Source organism: Lolium rigidum, chromosome 3, assembly GCF_022539505.1.
Source record: "Lolium rigidum isolate FL_2022 chromosome 3, APGP_CSIRO_Lrig_0.1, whole genome shotgun sequence".
NCBI lineage: Eukaryota > Viridiplantae > Streptophyta > Magnoliopsida > Poales > Poaceae > Lolium > Lolium rigidum.
Window position 1 is genome coordinate 74,385,159 of NC_061510.1, and position 15,327 is coordinate 74,400,485.

General features: G+C 47.6%; 2 protein-coding genes across 3 annotated transcripts; one reads left to right on the forward strand and one right to left on the reverse strand.

Annotated features, from left to right (window-relative positions):
* Positions 1-6,569: 6,569 nt before the first annotated feature.
* Positions 6,570-7,977, forward strand: LOC124696865. 2 transcript variants are annotated; one of them, XM_047229533.1, is made up of 3 exons: positions 6,570-6,658; positions 7,316-7,431; positions 7,532-7,977. In XM_047229533.1, exons 2-3 carry the CDS (start codon positions 7,335-7,337, stop codon positions 7,756-7,758), a joined length of 324 nt encoding a protein of 107 aa, XP_047085489.1. In that variant the 5' UTR covers positions 6,570-6,658; positions 7,316-7,334; the 3' UTR covers positions 7,759-7,977. The 2 variants fall into 2 exon arrangements, with proteins under 2 accessions (XP_047085489.1, XP_047085488.1); XM_047229532.1 differs by lacking the exon at positions 6,570-6,658 and having other exon boundaries at positions 7,193-7,431.
* Positions 7,978-8,641: 664 nt separating this feature from the next.
* On the reverse strand, positions 8,642-13,520 carry LOC124701802 (microtubule-associated protein 70-4-like). The gene is made up of 10 exons (XM_047233898.1): positions 13,219-13,520; positions 11,316-11,401; positions 11,133-11,198; positions 10,866-11,036; positions 10,581-10,751; positions 10,289-10,444; positions 10,062-10,208; positions 9,907-9,978; positions 9,154-9,818; positions 8,642-8,940 (listed from the first exon to the last, which is right to left on the reverse strand). Exons 1-9 carry the CDS (start codon positions 13,322-13,324, stop codon positions 9,216-9,218), a joined length of 1,578 nt encoding a protein of 525 aa, XP_047089854.1. The 5' UTR covers positions 13,325-13,520; the 3' UTR covers positions 8,642-8,940; positions 9,154-9,215.
* Positions 13,521-15,327: the final 1,807 nt, after the last annotated feature.

The following is a 15,327-nucleotide window of genomic DNA, read 5'->3' on the forward strand; positions in this document are numbered from 1 at the left end:
AAACCCGTGTAGGAGGTGTATTGTCCGGTTTTGCAAAGTTTTTTTTTGTTGAGATGTCCGGTTTTGCAAAGTCGTGGGTATTATGTAGTGCAGTTTTAACTTGAGGGGTTTACTGTATTTTCCAAAAGTTACGAGGTTATGTAAGATTCAGACTCCTAACCGAGGGGAATTTTACTTTTTGCCACTGTTTTCTTTGAGACTCTACGATTTGCCCTTGTTTACCTGGGACTCTCTTTTTTGCCCCAGATTACTTTGGCACTTGATTATTTGCCCCTTGACAGGATTAGCCCACGCGCAATGACTAAATTACCCCTTGATGGACTTCCCGTACCATTCTGCCTCGCGTTTGTCCCAGTTCTCAGCTCTACATTTTTAAATAGAAGGCCTCTTGGCCCAGCTTTATAGATAAAGCTACCAACACCATACAAAGTCAGGGTACAGGAATCGCAACATGAAGCCACACAACCACAACCAAGTCCGATACCAGGAGAGCACGGCCCCTAGCCGACACCACAAGAGACGATCCTAGAACAACATAAACGGTACAAAGCCCTGAAGCGGGTCGAAAGGTGGCTAAACTGCAGCTCTAGTCCTCGCATGTAGCCTCCTGAGCTCATCCCGCGCCACGTCCAGCAGCTCCCTGTCCCTCCGTCTGACCAGAACCCTCCATGACTGCATGTGGATAAGCATATGATAGAAAGCGTCAGCCGGGTTACCGATCAACTTCCCTTCGATAGTTAGTTTATTCCTAATGTTCCAGAGCGACCAGCAAAGGGTCGCAAAGGTGAACCAAACTAGTCTACGAAGGGGGCCTGCCAGACCCTGCGCAAGCGCGATGAAGTCCCCAGCCCCTGCCGGGTTCCAATCGCAATGCAGGAGTTCCCTAACTCCAGCCCACATGAATCTCGCCATGTGGCAAGTGAAGAAGATATGATTACAATCCTCAATTTCTCCACATAACGCGCAATGGCCATCGGAGGGTCCCATCCTCTTGGCCACCTGCTCGCAAGACGGGAGCTTCCCTCTGATCAACTGCCACATGAAAATCTTGATCTTAGGGGGAACCCTAGTCCGCCAGACCTCCTTGAAATGTGTGACCGCCGCCCCCTGCAAGAGGCCATGGTACACGGACCTCGTCGAGAAGATCCCCGAGTTCTCGAGAGCCCAGGACACCTTGTCATTCTGCTCGTCCACCGGCAGCGCTCGTACTTCCCTCGCACAGAGTTGTCCCATTCCACGGCTTCCGCAAGACTAAACTGGCGGCGGAAGTGGATGCGCCACTCGCCAGGAGTCCCCTCTAACACCCTGGTCGCATGCACCGTAACATCTGGGTGGGTACAACAGCTGAACAGGCGCGGAAACCGGGCGCGAAGGGGCCCCGGCCCCACCCACCAATCTTTCCAGAAATAAGTCCACTTCCCATTGTGAACAGAATGCTTCGCCCCAAGCTTGAAGTGCCATTTAATTTTCTGGATGGCATTCCAGAATTGTGATCCCCTCACCGGCACCTCTTTGGAGAAGAAGTCATGGGTGCCAAGATATTTGGCCCGAAGGAGGTCCGCCCACGAGCTCCTCTCGTTACGGTAGATCTTCCAGATCCACCGCAACATCAGCGCAATGTTCATGAGTTTGGTGTTGAGGATCCCCAAACCCCCCACCTCCCTAGGTTTACATACCGTCGCCCAATCGACCATGTGGTACTTCCTAGAGTTCCCGACTCCTTCCCAGAAGAATCGAGACCGAGACTTATCCATCGCATAGTGGGTCGAGTCATGCAGGAGATAGACCCCCATAGTGAAAATTGGTAGGCTCGAGAGACATGAGTTAGTGAGCTCCAGCCTACCCGCAGAGGCCAGAAAGAGGCCCTGCCAGGGATCAACCCGATGTCCCACCTTTTCCGGGAGGAACTCCCAGTCCGCCACCCTAAGCGGACCACCGCTCACCGGGAGCCCAAGGTACCGCAAAGGGTAGGATCCTAGCTTGCAGTTCAGAAGGTTAGCCAGCCTATGCTTCTCCTCATCTGGGACCCCTGTCACCAGTACTTCGCTCTTGTCAAAGTTAATCTTCAGACCCGACATGTTCTCGAAGCATAACAGGAGGAATTTGAGGTTGGCAATGCCTAGATCCGTAGGCTCGATCAGGATCATGGTATCGTCGGCGTACTGCAGGTGGGTGACCCCCCCGGGGATCAGATGCGACACCACCCCTTTGATGTGACCTGCCGAGTTAGCCCTAGCCAGCATGGCTGCTAACGCATCAACAAGGAAATCAAAGAGGATCGGGGATAGTGGGTCGCCCTGACGCACACCCCGAGCGTTCCGGAAGAAAGGTCCCACCTCTCCGTTAACATTGATGGCCGTTTGGCCACCCCTGACCAACTGCATCAAGCGATGGACCACCATGGCCGAGAAACCCTTTCTCAGCAGCACCTCCTGGAGAAAGTCCCAATTGACTCTGTCATAGGCCTTCTCAAAATCGAGCTTGAGGAGAAGGCCCCCAAGCCTCTTCACTCGTAGCTCGTGCATGATCTCATGTAAAGCAAGCACCCCCTCATGTAGACATCTCCCACGGATAAACGCAGTTTGACTACGGTCGATCGTCCTATGAGCAAGCGGCGCCAGACGAATAGCGAAAGCCTTGGCCACAAACTTGAAAATGACATTAATAAGAGCTATGGGCCTAAACTGCTTGATAGTATCCGCGCCTTTGACCTTGGGGATCAGCGTAATAATCCCAAAATTGAGCCGCGCCACATCCACCCTACCAAGGACAAAGTCGTTCAGGAGCGTGAGAATATGTCCTCGCAAGACTCCCCAGAATCTCTTGAAGAAAAGGACCGGCAAACCATCCGGCCCCGGTGCCGAATCCGGCTTCATGCTCAGGAGGACCTCGTCCAATTCCTCAAGCGTGAAGGTGATTTCCAGCGCAAGGTTCTCGCCCTCCGAGATCCTCTTGTCCCTCTTCCAGAGGTTGGCTGCTAAGGCGAACACCCTCTCCTCCCCCGACGCCCCCATGAGCCCCCGGTAGAAGTCATAGGCTCCGTTTGTTTGGGCTTCTGCTTCTGCTTTTAGGCTGCAAAAGCGGAAGCCCAAACAAACATCGAGAAATAGGAAAGCGTGGTGGAGAATCGCTTCTCGCCAAATGCACTGCAAGGCTGAAAAGCAGCGAAAGCACCGGGCGAGGTGCTTCCCGAGCTTTGTCCTGCTTCCCGACATACACTGGACCAAAATACCCCCTACACTTCGCAATAATCACGAAAACAATGCCATTCATATATATATTTCCATCTGCCCTTGCAATCCCCAATCAGCCCGACACCTCCTCCTCCCCGACCCCATTTCCCCCCTCATCCCCATCTCCTATCCTTGGCCGGCTAGGGTTAGGGTTGCAGCGCCCTGGCCGCCGCCGCCGTTCCCCAGCCTCATCGGCATAGATCCCGCCGCCGACGTACAAGGGCTCCTCCTCCTCTCCGTTCCCGACCTTGTCGAGCTCGCGGCGAATCGACTGGGCTCACGCCGGCGACAGGAAGTGTTCAAGCCGGTGCGGCCTCACCGTCTCTCCTCCGCCGCTCACCACGACGGGCGGAGCTCGTCCCCGTCGGCCACCACACTCTCCTCTCTGCAGAGGACGAGTCCGCTGGAGCTCCGCCCATCGCCGGTCCCTCTCCCCAGCCGGTTTGACGACCTCCAGGAGTTCCGCGCGCACCACCGGGCCATCAGGACCGCCAGCGCCAGTTGCTCCCTAACCGCAGTTCTCTGGACGCCACCCCGAGCCACCATCCCCGAGATCGGCCATCATCCCCGAGTTCATCTCCGGCAGTCCCACCATTTCTCCTTTTTTTCTGTACATGGATGATTCCAAAATTTGAGATATGTGTGTATAGATCCGTGTGTGATTCCAAAATTTGAGATATGTGTGTATAGATCCGTGTATTCCCTCTAAAATTATTTTAGCCCAAGAAACATGTAATTTAAGATAATATATTCCGGTTAAAAACGTATTTAAAATTATTTTAGCCTAAGAAATGTATTTAAGATAATGCCAAATGCCTAGCCTAACCAAAGATACTCTCTTATTATCTTTAAATATATGAGATGTTTTATATTTAATATGAAAAAATAGTTAGAATTAGCTAATTCGTGTCAAATTAGTATTTATACAACTTCAGCATTCAGGGGCATTTCAGACATTTCATCCTTCTTACCAGCAACAGCAGCCATCCACAACACTCCTACCAAACATCAAATCTCAGCTTCTCACAGCTGCTTCCTACAGCTGCTTTTCCACAGCTACAGCTGCTTTTCAAAAGCTGCAGCCCAAACAAACAGGGCCATAGACATGCTCCATCAGGTCTCGCTGGTCTTCCACCTCCCCTTGAGGTGTAAGCAGGCGCGGGATGGAGCACTTCCGCCGCCGGCCGTTGGCGATGGCGTGGAAATATTTGGTGCAGGAGTCTCCCTCTAGCGTCCAACGAACCCGACTCCTCTGCCCAGCTCTACATAGGGACGGCGGTGGCCGTGGGATTCGCGCAGGGACGGCTCCGAGCGGCGGAGGTGGAGCGCCCTGCGGCAAAGCTGCAGGGGTGGGCGCGCAGGGGCAGCTGCGAGCTTCGTCGGTGCAGCGCTCTGCGGCACGAGCGGCAGCCCGGCGGCGCAGTAGGCGGTGGAAGCGGGAGAAGCGATCTGCGGCACGGGCGGCAGCCGGGCAGCGCAGTAGGCGGTGGAAGCCAGAACAGCGGAGGTGGTGCAGTGATGGGGCGCCGTGCCTGGGCCGGACAGAGGCGGGCCGTAGAGACAGGAACTGAGCCAAACGAGGACGTCGCCGGACCTGGAGAAGAACGCCGTATTCGGCAGCGGAGGCGTCGATCCAAAGCTGGAAGTGGCGTGGAGGTGTCCATGGGAAGAAAGGCGACGTAGCTGCACATCACCGACGGCAACGGCAACCAGCGGATCCGGCGGCAACGATGGCCGCGGCGGCGCGGCATCGGCCTTACGAGCTCGGTCTGTTCGAAGGAAACAAGCGACCAGGGTAGATTCGTCTTGCAGATTTTGGGTATGTCCTCAAAAGAAAAGAAGGCAATTCAGATTAATAGAAAAAGGGCAAATGGTAGAGTTGTAAAGAAAACAGGGGCAAAAAAGAGAGTACCTTGTAAAGAAGGGCAAATCATAGAGTGGCAAAGAAAACAGGGGCAAAAAATAAAATTCCCCCCTAACCGAAGGGGGACACTGAAGCAAACGTCGTGCAATGAACCAAGGACGATGCTACACGGTGCTATAGCACCGGTTAGTCTTCCGGAGTGCTCCCCTTGTCTGAATCTAAAATTTTCCTAAAATAGCAAGTTGACAGCGACAAATAGCAAGTTGACAGCGACGGGCGAGGTCTTTCCCGTCCAAAATTGTCGTCTACCAGAAAACCCCACTAATCACAGGCAGTGGTCCCCCCGTCTCCCAAAAGGAAAGAATAATTCTGGCCCTTCTCGTTCATTCTTCCTAAAAAAAAAATTATCTACCGCTGCAAAAATTACATTCTCAAAAACAACAGATAACAGATACTTTGTGGTATAGTTGGGATGTAAAAATTGCAGTGACGCATGTAGAAAAGAGATAAAAAAATACATCCATGTACCGAAACTGGGATCAAAACATACTAGTGTTTGACACCTTGATCCATTCGACAGTTTGGATGTAGAAAAATGTCAAAAGTTACATTCCGAAGTCGTAAGTCTCATCTAGAATTGTGGAAAAAATTACATCTCAAACCTTCATTATTTCGGAATGTAAAAAATATAGGAAAAGTACATCCAATTCCAAAAATATACATCCAAAACTGGGAAAACAATTGCTACAGTTACATCCAATTACAATATTGTTTCCAGAATTGAGAAAAAATGTAGAAAAGTACATGATCCCACTACAAAAATTACATCCGTTGTGATAGCTCACCAATTTGTAGCTCAAAATCTGCCCAAATCGACGGGATCTGGAGGTACCTGATCTGGCCGACGCGGTGGAGATCCGCCGCAAGGAAGACGGCGTCGAGCGCCGCCTCCATCGGGGCCGGGCGGGTGAGTAGCCGGCGAAGGTCCGGCGCACCGGCCGGCAGGTGAGTCGCCCGCGAAGGACGGGCGCGCCGGCCGGGCGGGGTGAGTCGCCGGCGAAGGACGGGCGCGCCGAGCCGGGCGGGTGAGTCGCCGGCGAAGGTCGGGCGCGCCGTGGCCGGGCGGAGGAGTCGCCGGCGGAGGTCGAGCGCGCCGGGCCGTGCGGGCGTCGTCGGATGAGCACCACCACCACCTCTCGGTTTTTCTAGAGTTTGGAGACGGAGATGCAAATGAGCACCACCACGATCCGTGAATTTATTTCGTGACAGCCTGGCCACACGTGGACCACAAACGTCCAGAAAAGCAACCGCTTTAGGTACACCGTTAGATGAAAATCGTGAGGCCCGGACGGGGAGCACCCTGTAACACAACACAGTGCCCTGGCAGTAAATAGAATTTGGGATGAACCAAACAGACTCGCTCCGCCTCAGCCTCAATCTCCAAAAAAAAAAAAAAAGACTCGCTCCGCCTCAGCGCCTCCTCCTCGCTGGAGTCCGGATCTCCCGCGTGGCCGCGGCCTCCTCGCCCCTCGGCGTCCACCGCCCAGCAGCGGCCGAGCAGGCAAGGCACCTCCTTCCATGCCAGTAGAGATCTGCTTCAATCTCCATTCATTTGTTAACCCCGGGTACCATTCACTTGTTAACCCCGGGTACTGGATTATGTAGCGCAAAAATTCGTGCCCAATCCAAACTTCCGATTTGGTAGGCTCTAAGATTAGTTGTCGATTGAAGGTTCTGAAGCTTCTCCTTAGGTCTTCGATTAGATTATTTTGTATTTTTCTTCTTAGCAATCCTCCTCCGCCACTTAAAGTTTGGTAGCTTCAGTGTTGGAATACAACCAATTGCAAGGATGCCATACTTTTTTTTTAATCAATCAACAGAGGTGGTAGTTATTGATGGGAGAAACATCAAGACAGCTTGAACCTCACTTGCCCAGCCTTGCTGTGCGCCCTTGCTCAAACCTTGCCAAGAGTATGAAGTTTCACAGAAACAAGTCAAAATGCTGAACTTGGGTAGAGAGTAGAGGCTGTGAGTTTGGGTATACCAAGGGGTCAACTCTCGGTGTTGGCCGGCTGATGAGCCATATTTGCTTGAGTAGGATGTTGAGTACAACCATGATATTCTTTTACATAGTCCTGTTTATCCTACAAGAATATATCTCCCAGCAGTTATCTGTATTCTGAACTCATGGTGTGTGTTCATCTGGCCTTCGTATCAGCATTTCCTTGTGAGAAACAATGTCGGAAGTAATAACTAAGTTTGCTGTTGCATCAATGTTCATGTGGATGGCCCCAGTTGCAATCATCTATGCTTTTTACCACCAGATTTTTCCAGGTTTGATTATTGTTCCTCCTACTTCGTGATGTACTTCATCTTTTCTAAGAAAGTGAAGCACCTATATCCGTAAGGAAATAACATTCTTCCCCTTTGTCAGGTGTGAGTCAGCTGTCATCCTCAGCGCAAACACTGGCCAGTGGGTTCCTTGCTGTCATATCGGTTAATATTGTGATCGGCTTCTACATATACTCCGCGATGAAGGAGACTCCCCGCCAAGAGCCACAGCCTGATGCAACCTTCTTAGCCAACGCTAAAGCAAGTATTAACCAGCCAACATCTTCTCAAGTGAGTGATGATTCTCAGGGGAAGGGGAAAGTGGAGTAGGCTGTAGCACAACTTGACGCGGGTTTTCTTTCATTGTACACATGTTATTCAGAGTCAGTTGTGTTATGTGAATAAAGCAACGTCACACCCTTTCAGTTAGACCACCACTGTCAATTTTGAGATGTACAAAACCAGTATATGAATAATTCGTATGTGTAATTCTGCACTTGCCTGAACTCATGGTGAAGTAATGTGTTCCTTACTAGAGTTTGTTTGCAAGCCTTAACTAGTGAATTTATACTATATCTCATATCATTGCTGTGTATCGTGTTCATTTACTGATTTCTATTGAATATATTATGTTGTTATTAGAGGAATGGAACGTTCATGCTTCTAATTTGCCTTGTACCCATGCTGCTACCAGAGAGTCATTTCATTGTTGCTTATTTTCCCTACAACTCTGCCAAATGGCCCTATTTAGTAATCTGTATCTTCTGGCATGGTTATAATTTATATGGATTTATCTTTGAATAATTTCTATCCTTAATCTGTGATTTCTCATGTTTCTAATTTTCCCCTTCAAAATTTTCAGTCGGCATGCATGAATACAAATGTATGGGCCAAATGTTCAACAGACAACCTTTTTTGCCTGGAAAAAAAGAGAGCATTTTATGGGTTTTCGCATGCTTGCTCTCATGTTATAATTGGCCTATGAACACCCTTCATTGCCATTATGTTTCCACCTATTTGGATAACTGTATGAATTTTTTTTAGAAGATACTCTGAATAAAACACTGTGTATGAAAGAGAGAAATTCCACAAGAATCTGTGACTACGATATGCACTCAATCCATCCTTATGAAGAACAGTAATGAAATTATCTTTTAGTAGATAATAAAGAGCGGAAAATGGAACAACAACAATTATGGAACAAAGATTCTAATAAACAGTACAGAAAGATGTTTCCCTTCTTTTGGTATTCCGTCCATTACATTAGCAGCAATTTCCTTTATTTTGGGTAAATCAGGCCTTATCTCGAAGTACCACAAACTACATTTGGATCTTTTTTTAGGCACAAATTGCTTTGCTCAACAATGTGATACAGTTCTTACATATATACAAGAGAGAATAAAGAAACAAGACAAGATAAGCTGCTGGTTTTGCTGTTCAAACAATCTCCCCAGTTGAAGAAAATAGCGGAGACACACAACCTGCTCTTTAAAATAAATCACCACGCTGCATCTGTATGAAACAAATAAAAACAAAAAAAATCAGATCCAAAGAACTTCAGGTGTAATTTCGGGTCCTATGTATATTTTGAAACATAGATTTTTAAATTTACAAGATAATTGTAAAGAAATATTAAGAGAATTGTTAAAAAGTAAAAGATACTGCAAATACTTTTATCTAGGAGCGTCTGCAAATACTAGCAAAGAAAAGGAAAACCACACCTACCTGTACATGATAAATGGTATTCACCCTTCTTGTATTAGATATCCTCTTGCAATTTTGTTCTTTCAAATTTCCCAATTTCCACCCTGGGCACTCTCTACAGCATTAGAAGCATCGACCGTTTTCTCACCCAAGTTCTCCAGATCCATGGTTTTGTGATGTTCACTGCACTGAATTCCACAGTCTCCATTCGCATCAAATACAGCTTGTGGCTTCGTGCCACCGTGTACCTGCACATGTGGAGCACTCAAACGTGGTTTGTAATTTGGATTCTGCTCCTTGTTCTCTTTCCCAGCATCGCTGGTTACTTTGCTTGTCGCCCACAGGAGATTTCTCACAGGACGCTCCTTTCTAGCAGTAGCAGGCCTCACTCTTGGGCTGTCAGGTTGTTTAACGCTTCTCACCTTCTCGGCAGGCTCCGAGTCTGAATTAGGTTGCTTCAACACCTTCCCTGCCATGGTCGCCCTTGGTTGAGACGTTGGCCTTCTCTTGTCAACAGCGCCTTCGAGTGAAGCCGGTTGCTGTGACATTCTTGGTGTGTGGGGTTGTCTTGGTTGAGATGTTGATCTTTTTGGAGTGCCTTTTCTGTTGGCCTCATTGGCAGGCGTGTTGGTTTTTTCAGTTCCCATGCCCTCTTCCAATGATTTCAGTCTCCTTTTGAGTTTGTCCTGTGAAAGCATCAAAATAAAAGTTTAAATGCTGAGGTAAGAATTGATTGCTGCAAATTGCTCAGGATATTCTCGTAGAATTTCTTACATTAATCTGGGCCTCCACCTTTGCGGACCTCTCTGCTATGGTTATCTTGTCACGCAGCCGTTGTATCTCTCCCTGGATGATAGCTGTCATTGTTAAATTCAGATGTGATATTGCAATATCACGTATATGCACCAATCACTCCATCTTTTCTGTACCTGCAGGTGCCTTCGTTCTTCCAGCCATCTCTTTACCGGCATCAGTTTGTTAGCGTCGTCCTTCCATTCGTTCGCTGTCGTCGTTGCCACACGGTTGACGTACACTTTGGCTCGAGCCAGCTCCCTCTCGAGCGTCTTCTTCTCTTCCTATGAGCTCAATATCGTTGTGAAACAAACAAGAATGGGATCGATCCAAACTTCTGAACACTGACATCAGTCTCACTTACATTCAACCTGGTTGCCTGGTTCTGGTAGAAATGCACAGCATTGGCAACATCGCCTGCGGCAAGAATGGACTCCTCAAGCTCACCAACGGTGTGGGTGAGCTTCTCGATCTCCAGTACCTTCTGCCTGTTGCTCTTCTCCAGAAGCATATTCTCCTCCTGCAGGTCCGGCGCGTTAAACATAAAAAAAGTTCAGTTACACACATAAGAAGGTTCAGTCATGCAATGTTTTTTTCTATATAAGAGAAAAGAGATTTTGATGCCATGCCAACGATGGATTTCTGTGTGCACATACATGGTAGATCTCCATCTGTTTCTTCAGCTCAATATTCTGGTTCTGGACATCCTCTACGATCAGTGCTCTCTCGAGTGCGCTGCGCAGAATGTCCCCAGCCTCGATAAGTGCTGCCTCATTCAGTTTCAGGTGCCGTTCGAGCGCCTTCTTGTCATCCTGGAGCACCGCAATCTGTCAAGAAACGAACGAGCAGCCACAGCCCACAGGTAAGCATGATATGCAACTATGCAAGTCTGCTAATCACTCTGCTCAATGGTGCTGAATCCAGACTTCACATTTGTGTACCTCATGCCTGTACTTCTTGATGTCAGACTCCAGGGGCGCTATGATGGCGTCAAAGGGAACCACTTCCTCGTCTTTCTGGGACGAGTGGATCCTCCTGAGCGACGCCTCTGCCGCGAACTGTGCAGACAACGCTTCCTTCCGCTCATTGCATAACCTTTTCACATCCAGATTCTGTCATATCAAATCATATTTGCCCGTCACATAACCTGGAAAAAATATAGGTTGTTGTCTTGATGTCAAATCAAATGATCTGGGTAAGTAAATAACCTTCTGCTCAAGCTGCTTCTCTAGGCTCCTCAGCTTCTCATCCTGTTTCTTTAGCTCCTTGCTCAGCTGTAGCACATGTCAGGTAAAGTTAGTTTGTCCAAATTTGCATCCAGTTTGCAGTGTGGAGTGCAAGTTAACTTGTAAAACAACTCAAGGAAAGCTAACCCATGAAGTAAATTGTACCTCTGCAATTGCCTTGTCCTTCAATACATCTGTCACCTTCAGACCTTTTACTTCACTGTATGTGTGTCCTAATTCTCGCTCTTTTTCTGCAGGAAGTGACCAAAGTTTAAATGAAGAGCAGTCGTGACACTCTGGTTTTTTTTCTTTGTAGAATATTCTTTTCTAGAAGAAAAAATATATTTCGGTAGAAAACATTACGGAGTGTAGAGTCTATCCCAAAAGCTTAGAATAGAAAGGTAAGGTAATTATTGCTCCTTTTACTTTTGGACAAAAAGTTAGCCTTTTTCTCCTTTTGTTCGGAGTGAAACAGAAGTTATTTGAATCAGCACCTAGTGGTTGAATGAGACGGATGACAGTAACAGCTTTGAACAAGGAGTCTTAGTGAAAAAGTACCCTGCTGGAGTACTATTAATTGCAAGTTTGCCATGCCATTTCATTCAGAAATATGTTAGGTGAATCCACTATCAACGAAAAGGTTCAAAACAGGACACTTCATGTATCCATTCAATTTTTGCGAAGTCGTCTAGATTGTGTGTGTGTCTGTTACTCACAGAAAAAAGAACAAAAATAGTTTATCACATTTAAATCGAAGGGCAGTGCAAAAGCAAGAAGGTTAATTAGCCCTATGCATCTTACAGTTCAAACATGTCACACAACTCACCAGAACCCTGTACTGTCGGCACAAATGACTGACTTGAATATCTGGTGGTTATTAAGCTACAAACTGCAGTTCTACACAAGTGCGAAAAGAACAATCTAATGTGTGTGTACCCTGCCAACTATGCATATTAGATTACTATAATTCTCAACCACGCTGACATCCTACCAACCAAGCATGTCAAATATTCCAAGGTTTTGTCACACCTGTACCGTAGAATCTGAGCAAATTTCTTGTAATATACTTTTTGTTGGTCCTGTCTAGTTTATTCCAGTTGAAGAAAAGCTACATATACCCAGAGCACGTCTTAGAAAGACAGACTCCCAGAATTTATTTTTCCGTTTTGAAAGAGATATGAATCTTTTATCAGCTAGCTTCGGTGTTCATCAAAAACACTAAATATTTTAACCTATTTTTTCTCATGCAATTGTTGAAGTTCATTTCAGTTGCATCAAGGAAGTAGCTCAAAAGATGGTTTTATGCACCACTTCTCCAGAACTGTTTTCAGCCTGCAGCATGGTATGTCACAGCATAATATATATTGACTGGGTAAATTAATCATGTTTACTACAGAATTAAAATAAAACCATGTTTACTGCAAAATTAAAAAAATGTGTTTCTACTGCACTCATGCACATACGGCGTGCCATGAGTTTTAGTGTGTGGCCTTTTGTCGGTTTCCCCTGAATTAACCGCGCGATGTATGGTTTTTGGGTTTGGTTTCCCTTATTAACTGTACCATTTTTCCTCTTCTATAATGCAATGCGGGAGCTCCCCGCCCTGTAATGAGGTTCCGTCATATAAGAAAATAAACTCAAATAAAAACTGCACTTATGGGACTTCTTTGGTCGGACTAGATTGATAGCTGCAAAATAACTATGAAAAAGTTGTCCTTAATTAGCTCTTTCGCATAACCCCCATACTACACATACATAAGCAAAGCTGCACAACCTCCCTTGGCTATACGCTGTTAGGTAGGATGAGACTCTCCCCGCGGATGGACGCTAGGATGATAACCCAGTTTAAAGTTCGCCCCTCCCTGCGAAATTACCGCGAGATGGGGATTCGAACCCGGGTGGGCTGGCTGCGCACTCGCTTGCCTTACCACTGAGCTAGAACTTTGCATGGCTAAAACTCTTCTTGGTAACATGATACCAATGTATGCATGGCCAAAGACCATGCATGCACACAGTTGCACATGCTCCTGAATCCTAATCAAAGCCAGACTAGATGAGGGAAACAAACCTCTGAGGAGATTCTCCAGCCTGTTGAGCTCGTCGACGACGGGGTCGGAGTGGCCATGGAACATCTCCCTGCCGCCATGGTCGGCCTCCGACCCCAAGCTGCCCATGTATATCTCTCCCTCGTCGCCTCCTCACAACCTGCAGGTACGTACGCACCCCTAGCTAGCTGAGCTAGCTGCAGAGCAACTAACTAGCAGCTGGTCTTCTTCTTTTTCTCGCCTAGGGGGAGAATTAAAGAGTTAAAACGAGGACGATACGCAAGCCTTGCCGTGGTTGCACACGAAGAGTGGTGGGTGGGTTACTGGGTTTGGTTGGGATTTTATGGTGTGATCGATCGGTGGTGCGGGTGTCGTAAGGAGCACCCCATTGTGGCCGCGCTTTGGGGTTGCGCGCGCAACGCGAAGTTGACTGCCAGCAGTAGTGTTGTCGAAGAGGAGCGCGGGGGAGTGAGGAGTGCGGCTGAAGAGAGATGGCAGTATGGCGCGACCTGGCCGGGGCAGGAGACACATGGAGCCCCGTCCTGATGCATATCGAAATTGTGGGTTGTGTGAGGCTTGAGATGCTCCGATCGTATATCGAAATTCAAAATTCATGCATGTTTCACGTTTCAAAAGTTTGGTGAAAACATATGGCCATATGCACCATGCAAAATATATGGGCTTACATATATCACCATGTGATTTTGTACTACCTGAATATGTTTTTTGAAGCATACTGTATTTTTTTCTCAGTTGCATCATACGTGTAACTATATAAAAAAATTGCAACCCACTTTTTGTGCATGATAGACATGGTTAATTATCATTTTTGAACCAGATCTACGAAGGTACATGTTATAACTCGGTGTTTGGGGGCTATCCTTCCTTCTCTATAAAAAAAAGTTTTACACAATTTCAACAAACATTCATAACGATTATAAATTGCATTTCAAAAATTGTGTTTGACCTTGCATGTATGCCCGAGACTAGGAATGCATTTTATCACTTCAAAGGGCGTGAAAAATTCCGCACCCTCTTGATATCTAGTATTCACAGAGGGCCATAGCCCAGTACATGTACATGTGTGACAATGTGCAGGTAAGCCCCTCATACACTGGGGAATAACGGAAAAGGTACTATACAACTCTAACACCCCCCCTCAAACTCATGGTGGATCAACAACACTTGTTTGGAGAGAAAGAAACCATGTTGTGCTCTAGTCTGGACCTTCGTGAAGAAGTCAGCAAGCTGAAGCTCTGAAGGCACATAATGAAGAGCCATAACCTGATGCTGCACAGCATGACGCACATAGAAAGCATCAACACCGATGTGTTTGGTGAGCTCGTGCTTCACCGGATCACGCGCAATGCTGATGGCACCAGTACTGTCCGATAAGAGCGGAGTCGGAGCGTCAGCAGAAACACTAAAGTCCGCAAGTAACCAGCGTAACCAAGTCACCTCAGCCGTCAATAGAGCCATCGCCCGCAACTCAGCCTCAACACTCGAACGAGAGACTGCAACCTGCTTCTTGGTCTTCCAAGCAATGAGAGAGCCACCAAGAAAGACACAGTAGGCAGAAAGAGACTTGCGATCCTATGGATCACTAGCCCAGGTAGCATCTGAGTAGGTCTGGAGCTGTAAGGAGCTGGAGCGAGGAAAGAAAAGCCGACGAGAGATAGTGCCACGAAGATAGCGAAGGACACGAAGAAGATGACTATAGTGGACACTAGTGGGAGCAGCCATGAACTGACTCAGAATGTGGACTGGGTAGGAGAAGTATATTCAAGACCTTCTCTCTCGTGCCGCTCTTGGTGATGAGCGCTCTGATACCATTTTAAGCTTCATGCACTAGCCACTTGAATCAAAAGTCCGAACTGATGGAAAGGGCTAGGCAATCTACTTGTACACGTCAACACCCCCTCTCACGTGTGACGGGGAGACGAGAAGACAAGTCAACACGTGTAGAGAGGCAAAGAGACAGCGGAAGGCCGGATCCACACGGCAGGAGGCTGCGGGGAGAGGAGATAGTTTTTTAGAATAAATTGTGAAAGCCAGGATTTGAACTCGAGACCTGGGGCTCTGATACCATGTTGATGAATAGCAACTAGTATTCACAGAGGGCCATAGACCAG

Excerpts from the sequence above, each read along its gene's own strand:
- LOC124696865 (XM_047229533.1), top strand. The coding sequence starts at position 7,335 with ATGTCGGAAGTAATAACTAAGTTTGCTGTTGCATCAATGTTCATGTGG. Across the intron at positions 7,432-7,531 it reads TTACCACCAGATTTTTCCAG|GTGTGAGTCAGCTGTCATCC; the intron begins GTTTGATTATTG and ends CCCCTTTGTCAG.
- LOC124701802 (XM_047233898.1), bottom strand. The coding sequence starts at position 13,324 with ATGGGCAGCTTGGGGTCGGAGGCCGACCATGGCGGCAGGGAGATGTTC. Across the intron at positions 10,209-10,288 it reads ACCAGGCAACCAGGTTGAAT|GAAGAGAAGAAGACGCTCGA; the intron begins GTAAGTGAGACT and ends TTGAGCTCATAG. Across the intron at positions 9,979-10,061 it reads AAGAACGAAGGCACCTGCAG|GGAGAGATACAACGGCTGCG; the intron begins GTACAGAAAAGA and ends GCTATCATCCAG.